Source organism: Ranitomeya variabilis, chromosome 5, assembly GCF_051348905.1.
Source record: "Ranitomeya variabilis isolate aRanVar5 chromosome 5, aRanVar5.hap1, whole genome shotgun sequence".
Lineage (NCBI taxonomy): Eukaryota > Metazoa > Chordata > Amphibia > Anura > Dendrobatidae > Ranitomeya > Ranitomeya variabilis.
The window spans coordinates 331,550,068-331,569,058 of NC_135236.1; the positions used below are offsets into that span (position 1 = coordinate 331,550,068).

Genomic DNA, 18,991 nt, shown 5'->3' on the forward strand with positions numbered 1-18,991 from the left:
GCCACTGCAATTTTCACTCCCTGAAGCCTACATATTTTTACCATAATTTTATTTTAAAAAGGGCATAAATAGCCACTATTAAGGTGTGTGTAATATGTGTGTGTAATAATAAATATAATATATATATATATATATAAAAATATATATATATATATATATAAAAATATATATATATATATATAAAAATATATATATATATATATATATATAAAAATATATATATATATATATATAAAAATATATATATATATATATATAAAAATATATATATATATATATATAAAAATATATATATATATATATATAAAAATATATATATATATATATATAAATATATATATATATATATATAAAAATATATATATATATATATATATATAAAAATATATATATATATATATATATATAAAAATATATATATATATATATATATAAAAATATATATATATATATATATAAAAATATATATATATATATATAAAAATATATATATATATATATAAAAATATATATATATATATATATATATAAAAATATATATATATATATATATATATAAAAATATATATATATATATATATATAAAAATATATATATATATATATATATAAAAATATATATATATATATATATATAAAAATATATATATATATATATATATAAAAATATATATATATATATATATATAAAAATATATATATATATATATATATATAAAAATATATATATATATATATATATAAAAATATATATATATATATATATATATAAAAATATATATATATATATATAAAAATATATATATATATATATATAAAAATATATATATATATATATATATAAAAATATATATATATATATATATATAAAAATATATATATATATATATATAAAAATATATATATATATATATATAAAAATATATATATATATATAAAAATATATATATATATATAAAAATATATATATATATATAAAAATATATATATATATATAAAAATATATATATATATATAAAAATATATATATATATATATATATATATATATATATATATATATATATATATATATATATATATATATATATATATATATATATATATATATATATATATATATATATATATATTTGGTCCACCCTATATATAGGTTTTTAGTATAGATGGGTGGACACCTGGATGTTCGGGTCCGGCCAATCAGTTACAAAAAGTTTGGGTTCGGTACCAGAACAGTACCCGAACCCGGACCCCTTTCCCTTGAATGGGGGGCCCGAACATCCAGTATTTGCCACGCTGTCATGTACATGACAGCGCGGCAAACACCGCTTCTGATCGGCAGTGAAATCATCCCCGCCGGTCAGAGCCGCGGTTCCCACACTGTCAAAAGACAGCGTGAGCGCTCCGCTGTGATCAGAAGTATTAAGTTAACCTCCGGTCACTGGTGTCAGCTGATGGAACTACAGCTCCTATCACTCAACACCTGCTGCCGCTAACAGCGAGAGCAGGAGCGGCTGATGGGTGTATTCATTATCCGACTCCTGCTCTGTAAATAAATAATTAAAAAAAAAAAAAAAATGGTGTGGGTTCCCCTGCATTTTTGATAACCAGCCAGGCAAAACTCACAGCTGGGGGCTGCAACCCTAAGCTGTCAGCTTCAGCAAGGCTAGTTATCAAGAATAGAGGGGTCTCCATGCCATATGTTATACTTAGTTAAATAAGTAATTTAAAAAAAATGGCATAGGGGCCCCCCCCCCGCTGTACGTCCATAGATCACACAGCAGATAGCTTCCCTTTAACACTAGAACTACCGATGGAGTCATTTTGACTCCCCACAATTTTTATTTCTCTTCTGAGACTACATTTTTCCAAATTCCGGCTTGAGACTAGGTGACACTTACTCATTTAGGATGCGAAAGATTTTGTGACAAATAATTTTTGGGGAAAAAAAAAGTACCTTTTTTAAAAATTTACCTTTAATTACCAAAGGGAGTCATTTTGACTCCCTACTATATCTTGCTAGTCTTTGTCGCTAAATGTTATTATTTCTTTTAGTTTTCATTTTCTTGCATGTTTAGAAAAAAATGTTGGCTTAGCATTAGCATTTTTGCAAATCTACTTGACATACACAAGACATATACAGGACATCCGTCAGTGAACTCTCGAGTGGACTACATAATTTCTGTAGAATACGGCCTGCAGTTTTGCCAATTGCTAATATGGCTAGAAGAAGTGCGCTAAGGCCTGATGATATTCTTGCTATTTTGCATTCTATAAATTATATATACACATTCTATAATTTAAAGTTGCAACAATACCAGGAGCAAGAAACTCTAAAAGTAAACAAAAACAAGCCAGGAGTCAAAATGACTCCATTCGGTAGTTCTGGGGGGGGGAGTCACCAGTCCGGTAGTCCTAGTGTTAAATGAAGGGTATGTTCCCATGTCATATTCCTTTTAAATAGTTTTGATAAAATTGTGACAGAACCATCAACAAAAATCTGATTTAAACAATAGGTTATTTTCGGTGCAGACCCCTTCCTGATATCCAGCGTACATATACTGTGTATGTCGGGTGTGGGTGTATGGAGCAGGCTGAATTGATAATGTGCTTTGGGATCTATTTTCTCATAGCAGCCGCTGTGTGTTTACGTGGTCCAACATGTAATCATTAGCTTTTATTATCACGTTAGATACCTTAGGGGCATTGATTCCTGGTGCTTGCATTCTGTTAACACTGTGTGCGCTGTGACTAGACATGACCTGATAATATGCCATGCCATCAGGTGTTTACACACGTGCTCATCACCAATTCCTTGCAATTAGCTTGGAAACGTCTAACGCGGAAACTGGATGCCACACTGAGGAAATGCCCGTAATCATTATTGCACCCGTCAGTAATCCACTCATATCCCTTATATTAATAGAGGCAAACACTCGCTGGCTTTTCCCCTTGATGAAGCCACTAGGCAGCGACACGTGGAGTCTTTCTCCTGCCACATTCTGGGCCTGGTATATTGCCCTTTGAAGCTGATTTACATACCATGGCTTTGCAATCCTTCCAGAATACTGATGGGAAATGGTTTTACATTTTCCTTTCCATTTTACAATCCTTATTGATTATAGTCTGCTCACTTTCACATCTGTTAGCCAGCTTGATTACATGTGGGGATTCCCTAGCCACCAGGCAACCCCCACATGTACTTATGCTGGCTAACAGGTGTAAATCATTCAGCTGCTGCAAGAAAAACTAAATCTCCGAGCACCAAAAAAATCTCGGAGGACACCTGAGCATGCTCGAGAAATCTCGAGTACCGAGTATATTCGCTCATCACTAGCCATATGTACCACCATAGGGTAGAAAAAAAAAAATCTCCCACAGCTACAATCAACAGAAAAATATAAAGTTATGGCTTTCCAAAATTGGTCATTTTTATTTTTTTTTCTTTAATTTTCAATTTTTTTCCTTATCACTTAAAAGGGAACCTGTCACATCCAGAAATGTTATTTTCCTGCAGATATAGTGGTAAATCCTGTGTAGCCAGCTTACTGAAGCAGGAGCTACAGGGAGAAAAATTAAACTTTATTCTCCCGAAGCTGCTCGCTTCCAAGTATCGGGACAGTGCAGGGGAGTACAGCAGTCACTGCTCACTAACCAGTGGGGGAAAAAAAAAATCAGAAGTTTACAAAAAAAATAGTTCAGGGGTTGCGTTGCCATTTTCCATTTTTTGGTTGAGGATGCCCTTTTGTACATGCATGGCTGGGTACGGACACGCACGACGGCTGGGTACGGACACGCACGACGGCTGGGTACGGACACGCACGACGGCTGGGTACGGACACGCACGACGGCTGGGTACGGACACGCACGACGGCTGGGTACGGACACGCAAGACGGCTGGGTACGGACACGCAAGACGGCTGGGTACGGACATGCACGGCTGGGTGCATGTCGTGAATGGGTTAGACAGGATTTCAATGCTATTTACCTCCAGATTACCTGGAGGCAAACGGGGTCTCTGGATGTTACAGATTCCTTTTTAAAATACATATATTATACAAGTCATTTTACAGCACCACAACGTGTAAATGTACTCTACGCAAATATGGCTGTGTGCAGAACGCGTTGGCAAACTACTGCACTACAGAGGCACATGGTGGAAGCCCTATTCATACCCTCGGCACATATGCGGTGCATATCCTAATGCACATCAGTTACACTATATACTACAGAGTGGGGCATCTTCGGTCTGTAACTAAAGCCCTGATAACATAACGGTGTCCCACAGCTAGAGAGATGGTCATTAAACCCGTATAAAATAGCTCCAGAATTCCTCTACATATTACCATATAAACAAGAGGGATTTCCATTAATAAATAACCATCGGTCACACATAAGTGGCATTTGCACATGTGGAGCTGCAACACAAAACTTCAGGTCCACTTTTCCAGCAATTTCCCACCAGGCCTTTAGATTCTTTCAGTTGCTTCCTAGTAACAGACCACAACTCCAGTGAGGGTCCAAGCTAACAAAGTGGCCATCTGTCATCTGTTGCTGCAGGTTTAGTCAAAGGATATATGTATTCAAATAGGACACAATCGTGCGTAATAACCAAAGCATTTCTGGGACAGTGACAGTAGCACTGCAAGTACAAGTGTAGCTGGGCACAAAGAACTGAATTCAACAAGACTTTAGAAGCTTCCTGGCTAAAGTCCAAAGAAAAACCCTCAAGTCTTAAGAGCGTGGGGTTTAAACATCAAACAGCTTTGGTGCCGAGCCCGGGGAATGCAGCACTTAGCCAGAAATAGACAACACTTCACTTTCTTCCAGGACGCTAAAATAGAAACATTGTGGCATTCATAAGAGGAGTGTGACAATACACTGGCAGTGTCATGGAGTACACACATATCCAGCATATGCAGATCAGCCTCGTGTGCCTGCTTTGTACACACAATTACTAATAGCATAAAAAGCCTGTTCACAGTAAACAGAGCTTCCAATATTAGTTTTCTTTTATGACCTCAGGAAAGTGCCAAGCCTACCTATAGTGTCTGGTCTTGGGAGGATTCAAGCGTCTGTGCAAATATTTCTGTGCTCGCCTTTTGTTAATGTTTTACATTAGTAGGGACATAGCCCAAAAGTAGTTGCAAAGCCAGAGTACTAGTGTCATCATATTTAATGTAGTCATTGCAAACAACACCGGTCCAAATGCCTTAAGATTGGAACCTTAAAGCGGTCTGCCGATAATAAAAAGTTTTCACCTGTACAGTCCACCAACGGGTGACTTTTTTCCTGAATGGAAAGCAGTGCACATGCTCAACCACCACTGTAATACTCCTTCTGTAGAAGACTGATAGTCATGGGGATATCAGCCGAAGGACCCCCACAGATCTAGAAGTAATCATGTATCGTACGGATAGGTAGTAATATCTGCATACTGGAATAAAACTAAATCTAAAACAGAATACCGTATACACTGGAGCATAAGCCGACCCGAGTATAAGCACCTAAATCTGCCATGAAAAACTGGGAAAACTTTTTGACTCGAGTATAAGCCAGGTATGCATTGTCCCCTCATCCCTATCTTTGTATGCCTGGCTCCTTATCCCCTATTCTTGCATGCATGGCTCCCCCATCCCTGTCCTTGAATGCATGGCTCCTTATCCCATATTCTTGTATGCATGGTTCCTTATCCCCTATGCTTGTATGCATGGTTCCTTATCCCTGTCCTTGTATGCATCGCTCCTCGTCCTGTATGCATGGCTCCTTATCCCCATCCTTGTAAGCATGGCTCCTTATCCCCATCCTTGGTATGCATGGCTCCTTATCCCTATCCTTGTATGCATGGCTCCTTATCCCCATCCTTGTATGCATGGCTCCTTATCCCCATCCTTGTATGCATGGCTCCTTATCCCCTATTTTTGTATGCATGGCTCTTTATCCTCGTCCTTGTATACATGGCTCCTTATCCCTTATTCTTGTATGTATGGCTCCTTGTCCCCGTTTTTGTATGCATGGCTCCTTATCCCCTATTCTTGTATGCATGGCTCCTTATCCCCTATTCTTGTAAGCATGGCTCCTTATCCCCATCCTTGTATGCATGGCTCCTTATCCCCTATTCTTGTATGCATGGCTTCTTATCCTCATCCTTGTATGCATGGCTCCTTATCCCCTATTCTTGTATGCATGGCTTCTTATCCTCATCCTTGTATGCATGGCTCCTTATCCCCTATTCTTGTATGCATGGCTTCTTATCCCCTATTCTTGTATGCATGGCTCCTTATCCCCTATTCTTGTATGCATGGCTCCTTATCCCCATCCTTGTATGCATGGCTCCTTATCCCCTATTCTTGTATGCATGGCTCCTTATCCCCATCCTTGTATGCATGGCTCCTTATCCCACTATCCATGTATGCATGGCTCCTATGTAGAAAAAAAAAAAAAAAAAAAAAAACATCCTACTTACCTTCCCTGCGTGCCCTCACTGCATCTTGTTCCGACGCCAGCAGCTCTTCCTGCCGAGCCATAACGTGGAACAGCTCATTAAGGTAATGAATATTCACTCCACGTCTATGGGAGCAGAAAGACGTGAATATTCATTACTTTAATGAGCAGGGGACTTGTGATCGCTAGGCCGGAAGAGCTTCTGGCGCCGGCTGGAACAAGATGCAGCGAGGGCGTGCAGGGAAGGTAAGTAGGATGTGTGTTGGAAGCCGGCAGCTGCGGCTGTAACTGCGCGCTATAAGTGAAATGAATATTCACTGCCAGCGCAGTGAATATTCATTCCTCTTTAGCAGCGGGCACAGGCTTTAGCTGCAGCCGCCAGCTCCTGCCTCTGTGACCCACGGCTCCACCACTCCCCCGCCGTCTTTCTGGGACAATGACTCATGTATAAGCCGAGGGGGTGGGGTGGGTTTGCGTTTTCAGCAAAAAAAAAAAAAAAAAAAAAATTGCTGAAAAACTCAGCATATACGGTACTTCAACTTCCATTGGCTTCATAGTGGTGCAGCTTTTATGGCACTTTTTCTAAATAAGCACTCGTTCCTCAGCCAAATATTCAGACTAGAGTTGAGCGACTTACTTTTTTCGGATCGAGTCGGGTTTCGCGAAACCCGACTTTGTCAAAAGTCGGGTCGGGTGAAATCGGCCGATTATTGCGTAAAGTCGGGGGCCGACTGAAACACGAAACCCAATGCAAGTCAATGGGGAATCAAAGTCGGCAGTGAGTGGAGGACAGGAAAACACCTACAGTGCCCATTTTAATGCCAAAAACATCAATTCTTATTACTTAAGCTTGTCAATCTTAATTTACTTTATAATAATAGTTAGGCATTGAAAACTGGGGGTCATTTGGCTAAAGTTGTGGGGGGGTAGGGCTGGCTCAAGATGTTCGTGGGCCCAGGAAACGCTGAATACGTCATGGCGGTGGAGCAGGGAGAGGTAAGTATTTCAACTTTGCAAGTGCTATGATCCTGAGCAAGCAGGGGGGCCCACTCGTTGGCACTGGCACAAGGCCCCTCATAGTACGGCGGTGTGTTTTTGACGGCGGGTGGCGCCTCCCACTGGCAGACACTTTTGCGTACAGTGAGGGGCCCTGTGCCAGTGACGTCGCCAACGAGTATGCCCCCCCACCTGATGAAGGAACCTGCACTTTCATCTGCACCTTGCTCTTTGTCCCCGTGTAAGGTGGTATAGTATGCGGGAATGAGAAACTGACATTCAGCAGGGTCAGATTCTGGCTGTGTAGAGTGCAAGGGTAATGTAGTGGTCTGGGTCAATGTACCAGCAGACTCATCTAGCAGTGGCTGGGCAATGGGCAGGATGAGGAGGAAACACAGATATAGGCCCAAATAATAAAGTAGGCTAAATGCAGTTCAAAATTGGTAACAGGACTAACCAGGCGGCATTGCTTTGTTCAGTGGAGGAAAACTGTAATGAGTGGCTGACACAGTGAGTAGGCCCAAATAATAAAGTAGGCTAAATGCAGTTCAAATGTGGTAACAGGACTAAACAGGCGGCATTGCTTTGTTCAGTGGAGGAAAACTGTAATGAGTGGCTGACACAGTGAGTAGGCCCAAATAATAAAGTAGGCTAAATGCAGTTCAAATGTGGTAACAGGACTAAACAGGCGGCATTGCTTTGTTCAGTGGAGGAAAACTGTAATGAGAGGCTGACACAGTGAGTAGGCCCAAATAATAAAGTGGGCTAAATGTCTGCCAAAACATTTTTCATAAATAAACAGGTGGCATAGCTAGGTACAGGGGTGGGCTCCTCTGCTGAGTAGCAGACAGTGGTAGTAGGCGCAAAGTATTAACTGGTCTACATGGAGGCCAGGACCCCTGTATATTTTACTATCATCTATCATTTCAACAAATTTGTATTGGCAGTGCCATTGAAGGATTTAACAGCACAGACTACACAGTGGTGGAGCAGGGAGAGGTAAGTATTACAAGTGGTAGAGCACTGTTCGAGCTGGGGGGAACACACTCTCGTGGGCGACGGTACTGGCACAGGGCCCCTCATATTACGACGGTGTGTCTAACGTAGGTTGTGCACCACCACCGTCAGAGACACTTCATTGTACTATGAGGGACCCTGTGCCAGTGCCGTCGCCTAAGATTGGGCACACCCACCTGTCCAGGCAAATGGCACTCGCACGGCTGCTTGCGCCAAGTGGTGACCACGGCCCTGTGGGGGGAGTCAGCCCATTTAGGGAGGTATAAAAATGGCCTATGGTGGACATTCAGCAGCTGCAAATGGAGGAATTGGAGAAGTCAGTAAGAGGAGGCCAAAAGCAAGACATTTTTCAGGCAAGCTACGTGTCAGCAGGGGAAGGTGGGGCCAAATATTTTGAAATCCATGATTGGTTCATTTTAATGAAGGTTAGATCATCAACATTTTGGGTAGCCAGACGTGTCCTTTTTTCGGTCAGTATTGAACCAGCAGCACTGAAGACTCTTTCTGATAGCACACTAGCAGCAGGGCAAGCGAGCTCCTGTAATGCATATTCTGCCAATTCAGGCCAGGTGTCTATTTTAGACGATGACGCTGGCTCAACACCTCCAGCCTTAGGTGCTATTGTGCTTTTGCCACTACCACCAGATGCACCACCATCAGTACCAGCTGCCACTACCACCAGATGCACCACCACCATCAGTACCAGCTAACCAAAATAACAACCGTTATATGGTACTGTAAAACAAGATGAAGGTGTATATAAACTTGTTGAGAATTTAAATCTCCCTTTTTTGGGGGGGAGACTGAACCAAAACTCAGGCCCTGTGCATAAAAACACAATGTAAGTGGCAGAAAGTGACTGGCTGATATATGACAAACTAACAGGACTGAAGTATATCCACTTTGTGAGAATTTGCATCTCACTTTTTTTGGGGGGGAGACTGAACCAAAACTCAGGCCCAGTGTATAAAGCAACACAATGTACGTGGCAGAAAGTGGCTGGAAGATATATGAAAAAATACAAGGACTGTAGTACAATTTCTATCTCCCTACAATGATCTCAGGACAAGTATGGCAGCAATAAAAAGGACTGCTGCACACAAAAGTGTGGACAAATAAACAAGATAACTGTGCAGAAAGGAGCAACAGGATTTTTGCTTTAAAAAAAGCAGTTGGTTTGCCCAGCGGCCTACAAACAGCAATGCAGCTATCAGGGAGCCTTATAAGGCAGCCTAATAAGCTACAGAGCTGATGCACAAAAATATAGCCTCCACTGTCCCTGCAAAAAAAAGGTGGTGTTGGACAGTGGAAATAGCTACAGCACAAGCGGTTTGGGGGTTAATCTTCCCTCCCTAACTATATCCCTTCTTCTGATGAAGCTGCAGCAACCTCTCCCTATGCTCAGATCGGCAGAAGTAAGATGGCGGTCGGCGGGAACGCCCCTTTATACCCCCTGTGACGCCGCAGAAAGCAAGCCAATCACTGCAATGCCCTTCTCTAAGATGGTGGGGACCAAGACCTATGTCATCACGCTGCCCACACTCTGCGTCCTCCTTCATTGGCTGAAAAATGGCGCTGAAAGCGTCATATGAAACGCGACTTTGGCGCGATGATCGCCGACCTCATGGCCGATACCACATTAGGATCAGGTCGGGTTTCATGAAACCCGACATTGCCGAAAGTCGGCGATTTTTGAATTGTCTGATCCGTTTCGCTCAACCGTAATTCAGACCTTTTTTTTTTAATCGTCATTTTCAAAAGCACATTTTGTAGGCACACTGCTGCAAATCACGTGTGAACTAAGACAGAAATAATGAAGATTTCACATTTTCTTAAAATCTTGACTCCACATTTCAGGAACTTGATTGTCACCTAATTGTTTGCGGCTATAAAATGAAGCCATGTTCTAGTTTGTTCCAGCTCTGCAGGCGGTAAAGTACTATTTACTAAAGTAAAATATTGGTCTTCCAAGCAGAGCTGCCTCGACTATCACACCACACCAACTGCTTTTTACTACACTGCCACAAGAACTTACAGTAATTTGTAAAACTGAAACCCAAGGTTATGGGAACAGGAGCCACACAACTTATGGAAGTCATTAAAATACTGATATGAAACTCAATTTAAGCCTAAAGATAGACTTAATACCATAAGATTGGGAAATTAAGCATCCAAAATCTCTTTTTATGTCTAAACTAAAAAAAAAAAATATATAAAATGTTCCAACCTATTAGCACAAATTCCAAAAGGACTGTCTGACCTCTTTACTTACCTACGGATTCTTGGTGGCTTTGGTGGTGGAGAATCCATTTTATCATTATCTGAGGCATTTACTGCATTTTCAGAATTTTCATCCTAGAGGTTTAGAAGACAAGTATAAATGTTAGTCTCATTTAAACATTATCCATCTAGTTTGATTCATTACTCTGCATTGGATAGTAAAGTATTTATATATTTTACTTTGTTCTATTGCACCATGCCTGTAGTCAGTATGTAACTGCAGAATCGTGGCAGTGATATATAAACATTTATTATGCTCATTTATATAGCCCCACCACATTCCACAACACTTTACAGACATTATAATTGACCCCACATATTTTTGGGGTATGGGGCAAAACCAGAGTACAAAAAGGAAACCCACAAAACCACAGGGAGAACATGTTGCCCATACGTAGTTGCTGTCTTTCAACATATCAAAAGAACCCTGTAAATCATAGCAATATAATATAGATTTCTAAAGGAAGGTCTCCGAATCCTTTAAATATAGCCGATGATTTAAATATTTTTCTTCTATTTAATCCCTCAGCGAGCTGACATATTTTAGTCACAGATAACTTGCGGGGTCTACGGAGCAAGTTCAGGAGCTCAATGACGAATAGATATCGGTTGTGAAAGAAGCTTATTTAGAAGTTGTTTTCAATGGCTGATCAGCAAACTTTACTCTATTACAGGCCTGCACAACATGCAGCCCGCCGAGAGATGTTGTGAGGCGTGCATAGCCGTCAGGGTGACCCAGCTCCCTTTGTCATGTACTGACAGTGGTTCTGGAACTGCATACGTGTGCTAATGGTGGTTCTGATATTATACATGTAGCAATCCATAACATACTTCATGGCTATGTAAAAACTTAAAAATCCTCAAAAAACTTGAGGTAGTTGAACTGTATAACTGTATAAAACCGGAAAGGGATACAAAAAGATATCCAAGTAATTGATAAAACAGCCAGCAGCGTTTAAACTGGTGAACAAATGGAAAATCAGGGGCTCTGTAAAAACAAAACCACGGCCAGATAGACCAACAAAAATGTTGTCCACAACTGCCAGGAAAATTGTTCGGGATGCAAAGAAAAACCAACAAATTACATCAGCTGAAATACAGGACTCTCTGAAAACTAGCTGTGTGGCAGTTTCAAGATGCACAATAAGGAAGCACTTGAAAAATGGGCTGCATGGTCAAGTCGCTAGAAGAAAGCACAGAGACAAGCCTCAAAACTTCTGGAACAAGGTGATTTGGAGTGAAGAGACCAAAATTGAACTTTTTGGCCACAACCATAAACGTTACATTTGGAGAGAGGTCAACAAGGCCCATGATGAAATGAACACCATTCCTACTGTAAAGCACAGAGGTGGATCGCTGATGTTTTGTGTATGTCTGAGCTACAAGGGCACAGGAAACTTATACTGGAGGCAAATTTGCACTCATCAGCCTGGAAGCTACTCATGGGACGTACTTGGACGTTCCAACATGACAACGATCCAAGACACAAGGCCAAGTCAATCTGTCATTGGCTACAGCAGAATAAAGTGAAGGTTCTGGAGTGGCCATCAGTCTCCTGACCTAAGTATCATTGAGCCACTCTGGGGAGATCTCAATCGCGCAGTTCATGATAGACCAGGAATTTACAGGAACTGGAGGCTTTTTGCCAAGAAGAGTGGGCAGCTTTACCATCTGAGAAAATAAAGAAACTCATCCACAACTATCACAAAAGACTTCAAGCTGTCATTGATGTTAGAGGTGGCAATACACAGTATTAAGAAATGGGGTATGTGAACTTTTGATCGGGGTCATTTGGATGTTTTCGGTTGTCATTATGATTTAAAAACAGAAAACACAGTAGTCTGACAATAAATAGCTTCATCCAATCACTATCCATGAGTGGAGAAAAAGTTTTGGTGTTATTCATATTCTCTGAAAAAAGGACAAGAAAGCAAAAATTCTGCTGGGGTATGTAAACTTTTCAGCACAACTGTATTTTCATAAAAATTCATAACTTTGCAATGCCTGGTGGATAACTGAAGCGTAACTAAAAAAAAAATGTTTAATAAAAAAATGTAAAGGGAACCGGTGAGGCAATTCATGTTGCTCAAACAAATTATTATTATTATTATTATTATTAATTTATTTATTTATTTATATAGCACCATTAATTCCATGGTGCTGTACATGAGAAAGGGGTTACATACAGGGTTATAGATATCGTTTACAGTAAACAGGTTTACAGTGACACACTGGTACAGGGGGGAGGGGACCCTGTCCTTGCGGACTTACATTCTATGGGATAGTGGGGAAGAGACAGAAGGTAGGTGTGAGGCGGCGGCTCTGGCGGTGGTGAGGCGGCAGCTCTGGCGGTGGTGAGGCGGCGGCTCGGTTATTGTAGGCTGTAGGCTTTCCTGAAGAGATGGGTTTTCAGGTTCCGTCTGAAGGATCCGAGGGTGGTGGAAAATCGGACGTGTTGAGGCATGGAATTCCAGAGGATGGGGGATATTCGGGAGAAATCTTGGAGGTGATTGTGTGAGGAACGAATAAGTGTGGAGGAGAGTAGGAGGTCTTGGGATGAACGAAGATTACGTGAGGGAAGATAGTGGGAGATTAGTTCAGAGATGTAGGGAGGGGACAGGTTGTGGATGGCTTTGTAGATCAGTGTTAGTAGTTTGAACTGGATTCGTTGGGGGATTGGGAGCCAGTGGAGGGATTTGCAGAGGGGAGAAGCAGGGGAGTAGCGAGGAGAGAGGTGGATTAGGCGGGCAGTAGAGTTGAGGACAGACTGGAGTGGTGCAAGAGAGTTAGCGGGGAGGCCACAGAGGAGGGTGTTGCAGTAATCGAGGCGGGAGATGATGACAGCATGCACAAGAGTTTTGGTAGATTGTGGGCTGAGGAAGGAACGGATTCTGGCAATATTTTTGAGTTGGAGGCGACAGGAGGTGGCAAGAGCTTGGACGTGAGGTTTGAAGGACAGGGCAGAGTCAAGAGTTACCCCGAGGCAGCGGATTTCAGGAGCGGGAGAGCGCGTGATGCCGTTTACCATAATAGATAGATTGGGTAGGGGTGATACGTGAGGTGGGGGAAAGATGATGAATTCGGTTTTGTCTACATTGAGTTTTAGGAAGCGAGAGGTGAAGGATGATATGGCTGACAGACACTTCGGGATTCTGGACAGCAGGGAGGTGACATCTGGTCCTGAGAGGTAGATCTGAGTGTCGTCTGCATACAGGTGGTACTGGAAGCCATGGGACTTTATGAGTTGTCCTAGGCCAAGGGTATAGATGGAAAAAAGTAGGGGTCCTAGGACAGAGCCTTGAGGGACTCCAACAGAGAGAGGACGGGATGAGGAGGTAGTGTGTGAGTGGGAAACGCTAAATGTGCAGTTGGATAGGTATGAGGCGATCCAGGACAGGGCGAGGTCTTTGATACCAAGGGAAAAAAGAATCTGTAGCAGTAGGCAGTGATTGACTGTGTCGAAAGCAGAGGACAGGTCAAGAAGGAGGAGGATGGAGAACTGTCAGTTAGCTTTGGCTGTGACTAAGTCATTAGTAAACAAATGTCTTTAATAACAGCCTGGCTGCACGTTTGCAGCCAGGTATATTATACATTATATTATATATTTTCTGTTTCAGAAAAAATATGCTTTGAAGATCTGTCCGGAGACCAGAGTAGTCCAGAACCACAGTGTTGTGTATGAACACAATGTTTCAACAGCCAATCAGGGTGGAGTCGGACTAGTCTTGTCGCCAGCCGGATCATCAAAAGTATAATTTTTATGATATGCCAAACTATTTCAGAGAATATAACCGTCTGCATTTGTGCAGCAAAGGTTTTAAATTCATGCTGCCGGCAGTCTGGGCATCATGAGCTTCTTGACAGGTTACCTTTAAAGTTTGGGTTTTTTTTCTACATATAGCATGATGTCCCTTCTAATGATTCTTTGCCCACATGCAAAAATAGAATGAAAATTGATTTTCTGGTAGAAGGGAAGGATCTAAACAATATAGTAGGCATCAAGTGGGTCCAACAAGTACTGGAAGTGATGGACGCCAAATGTTGCGACCAACCATGCTTGACTGAGCATTTACTTAGCATACTGCTGAGGTCCACAAGGGCAGACAATGCATATTCCTTTATTGTACAGAAAATTGGCCAGGAGGAACGCTTTAAGCACTTTTCCACAGCCAGTAACACGGCAATAAAGTTCTAATTAAGTTTCACATACCAAGTCATCCCCAATCTTTCTGGACTCATTTTCATACACCTCCAGCTGTTTCTGAAATAGCTGAGCTATGGCACGATGTACGAGTTCATACTGTTCCTACACAGAGGAGGAGAAAACAGGACTTAGTAAAACCAATAGTTGGCACAGGATTTCACCATGTAGATAACACCTGAGACAATAGCTGTTAAAGGGGTTATCCACGCTTAGCACTATATGTAACTGCAGAATCATAACCGTGAGTGGTGAGAATTATCGGCACTATCACCATTAGGACTCACTATCTAAAGTCCCTGACAGTATGTCTTTGCAATGTGGGAGGAAACCCACACAAACACGGGGAGAACATACAAACTCCTTGCAGATGTTGTCTTTGGTGGGATTTGAAGCCAGGACCCCAGCGCTGCAAGGATACAGTGCTAACACCTGATCCACTCTGTTGCCACATCGGTATTGTATAATATATACAACACCGATAATATACATATACCCAAATTCCAAAAAAGTTGGAAAGCTGTGTAACATATAAAGAAAACAAGAACGCAGAGATTTGTATGAAATTTCTGCAAAGGAGACAAGAATGAAACAAAACTCCTTTTGTAAAATTGAGCTCTTTACTTCCCAACTGCTTGCAGACTGTTGTAAAAAGAGATGATGCTGCACAATAGTACACATGGCCCTAGCCCAGCTTTTTTGAGATGTGTTGCTTCCATCAATTTCTAAATTAAGTAATTTTATTTTAGTTTTTTTTAAATCAAAAAACTGTCTAACTTTCACCTTTGGGTCCGTGATCCATGTTCTGTTATAAATAAAATATGGCTACAATAGAATTCCAAATCATTGCATTCTTGTCTTCTTTACATTTTACACAGCGTCCCACATTTTCGAAAGTGGGTTTGTGGGTGTGCATGTACACATACACGCACTAAAACACACATATACACATTGTGACTGCGCCAATACCTAGTAACCATGCAAACCTGATCACTACTCAGATAACGCATCATATCTGGATTGTGTTCCACTGTTCCCATCCCAGTAACAAGTGAACCCCTTACTGTTCTAATGAGTTAACCATGAGCAACACAGGCTCCTACAGCAATCAAAGGTTGTTTGGTCTTGTAGCCATAATATGGTTGTTGAAAAGAGTACATATTCTGGAGATCACAATGTTGGATTACACTATTAGTAACACATTAATAGCCCATTGCCAAGTATCAATGGAATTGTAATTTTCTTCAAAAAAGCAGAGACACTGAACCCAAGATTTAACAGTGAATGAAAACAAACTGCATGTAACTTAATAACAAAATCAAATATGGCACAGATTAAAAAAAAATTAAATAAATCATCACCGATAGTTGGTTTCCAATTGTAACTGATGCAAATTCCGTACCTTGGTTTGGACGGCCGAATGCCGCTGCGTCCTCATATCTTGAATTAAACTAAAAACATTAAACTCTCCAGGTATTTTCTGAAGAAAAAGACAATAATGGATTAATATCCCCTGACGACTGGAATCTTCTGAACTTTGGTTTTCATGCTTGCCACGTACCCGAGCCTTCAGCAGATTCCACGTATAATCTATTGCACAAATGGCTCCTGTCCGTCCACACCCTGCACTAAAGAGAGGAGGACAATATTCTACTTACAGCCTTCTTAGTCCACAATGGTGTTAGCATGTCATACAATTCCACAAAGATTTTATACCTGCAATGAATGCATAAAGGAACCTCCTCATGAGCCTGATAATCCCGCATCAAACTAATCATGTCAAGAATAGAATCGAAAGAGGACGGCACATCGTGGTCCGGCCAATTAACATAATGAAACTGAAGAATTCTACGCGTCTCCTGCCAAACAGAACGGGAAAAAAATTACACTGTGCTTTGTTGCACTGCAAAACCTGCCACGTGTGCACATGGCTTAAGATTTATTTCTACTCAGAACAGCTATCGGATTCTGAACACATCTTTAGAGAATAATGTCCATTTCTGGGTTTTGCAGCTTAGTTTAGTACTCGATTTATAATGGTTTCCAGTGTGATGTGTAGTGGTTACCAGTAATGGCCGCTCTCTGGTCTTCTGATCTTCTGATCTCACTGCAGAGCGGTGTGTGATTATACCGGACATATGCAATTTCCTCCATATTGTTACAATACAGCAGAGCTCAAGAACTGTAAAAATTGTGTTTGCAAGAAGACAAATTTCATTTCTCATGCCCTGTGTTAGTTACTTGTCTTACATTGGTAACTCTCCCTTCATGTAAAACAAGCTCTGGAGGCAGAGTTATCTTCCACGCAGCGTCCTCCCCAGAGGCTGGAAGATGTCGCTTATATAATGTGATAAAAGGTGATTTCTCAGCAACAGGGCATCTGATATGAGACACACAGGCATCACTCCCCTCAGCAGTCTACAAGCTATATGCCCATAGTAATAATTTTATATTCCCTTTAAGTGAATGAGGGAAAAAAAAAAAAAATTCATATAAAAAATTTGAACATTTCCCGGCTCCTGGTGGGTTTCCTGTGGGTTGTCTTTATCTTTACCAGATGTGTTGAGGACATGATTTTGTGGCACTTACTATTATGTGGGCATGACCGTTTCTCCTCATGCACTTGTTCGTATCACTTTCCTCAGACTGCACAATAAGAATGGCAGATGATGAAGGAGCATGTGACTAGATCTGTCCATCACGCTCCTCCAATTAAACACGGAATGTGGGAAGGCAGATTTTCACCTGGTCGAGTCTGGTCACTTGTTCCTCCACCAGATGACATTTTTTGGACAGGAAATCTATACAGTGATATAAAACTGCAATAACAAGTGCAGGAGAAGAACCTGTAATACTTAAATATTACCAAAATACCTTCATAGGATAATTGCCACACACAAATACTTTTTTCCCCCCCCCCACAAAAAAAATTAACAAGATTTCCCCCTGTCTGCGATAATTGAAGATGGCAAAAGAGCCATAACTGGGCGCATCTAACAATGATTACGGAATGACAAGGATTAAAATATACAGTACATTCTTTGTCATATTAAAATATCCAAAAGCCATTTCTCCCATAAAGAGCATTTAAAAAACAAATTCCCCATATGGGAGAACGTTCGGGTATTGGGTTTTACATCATTTGGTGGTCACCAAGCATAAAATGTAAGAATTCCCCTTATTTACAAATTCAAGGGCTGTGAATGATAACGGTACAACCTTGTTAAATGGTGGCAGTGGTGAGGACTACTGAAATAGCTGCAGTCAGACGGACCATTTACTCCGGAACTTTGTAAGGAGCTGGTAACGTTACAAAGCTGACAGTGAGGCATGTCTATGTCTACCGTATGTCCGGCACTTTGTAGGATTTTGTCATATGTCAAATGAAGGATATTATTTTAAATCATTGTGTTTCCTTGATCGTAGTTCAGTGGGTTTGATGGGTTTTTACTCGTTTTTTTCTATGTTGTATACTTACAAATTAGTAAAAGGCAAAAAAAAAAAAATCATGTCCCCTATACATTTGTTAAGATAAAGTGAACAACCCTTTTAATATACACTACTCAAAAAACACAATGTAACTCCAAGTCAATCACACTTCTGTGAAATCAACCTGTCCAGTTACGAAGCAACACTGATTGTGAATCAATTTCTCCTGTGGTTGTGCAAATGGAACAGGCAACAGGTAGAAATGATAGGCAATTAGCAAGACAACCCTATAAAGAAGTGGTTCTGCAGGGGGTGACCACAAACCATTTCTCTTTGTTTTTTGGTGGTTTTGATCACTTTTGCGTTTTGTCATTGCCCTCACCCCTAGAGATGCTGTACAGTAGCAGGAGTCGGTGTCTATAACCCACAGAAGTTGCTCAGGTAGTGCAGCTTATCCAGTATGGAACATCAATGCAAGCTGTGGTAAGAAGGGTAGCTGTGTTTCAGCACAGGAGACAAGCCAGTACACAAGGAGACGTGGAGGGGTCGTAGGAGGGCAACAACCCAGCAGCAGGACCGCTACCTCCTCCTTTGTGCAAGGAGGAACAAGAGGAGCAGTGCAAGAG

General features: G+C 40.9%; 1 protein-coding gene across 1 annotated transcript in view; it reads right to left on the reverse strand.

Moving 5' to 3' along the window:
* PTPN12 (protein tyrosine phosphatase non-receptor type 12) overlaps positions 1 to 18,991 on the reverse strand; it is an 80,102-nt gene that overhangs the window by 15,017 nt on the left and 46,094 nt on the right. The window contains exons 8-12 of the mRNA XM_077264702.1: positions 16,653 to 16,795; positions 16,498 to 16,564; positions 16,339 to 16,416; positions 14,946 to 15,041; positions 10,728 to 10,810 (exon numbers count right to left, since the gene is read on the reverse strand). Coding sequence (XP_077120817.1) covers positions 10,728 to 10,810; positions 14,946 to 15,041; positions 16,339 to 16,416; positions 16,498 to 16,564; positions 16,653 to 16,795 — 467 coding nt within the window. The remainder of the gene's footprint in view (positions 1 to 10,727; positions 10,811 to 14,945; positions 15,042 to 16,338; positions 16,417 to 16,497; positions 16,565 to 16,652; positions 16,796 to 18,991) is intronic.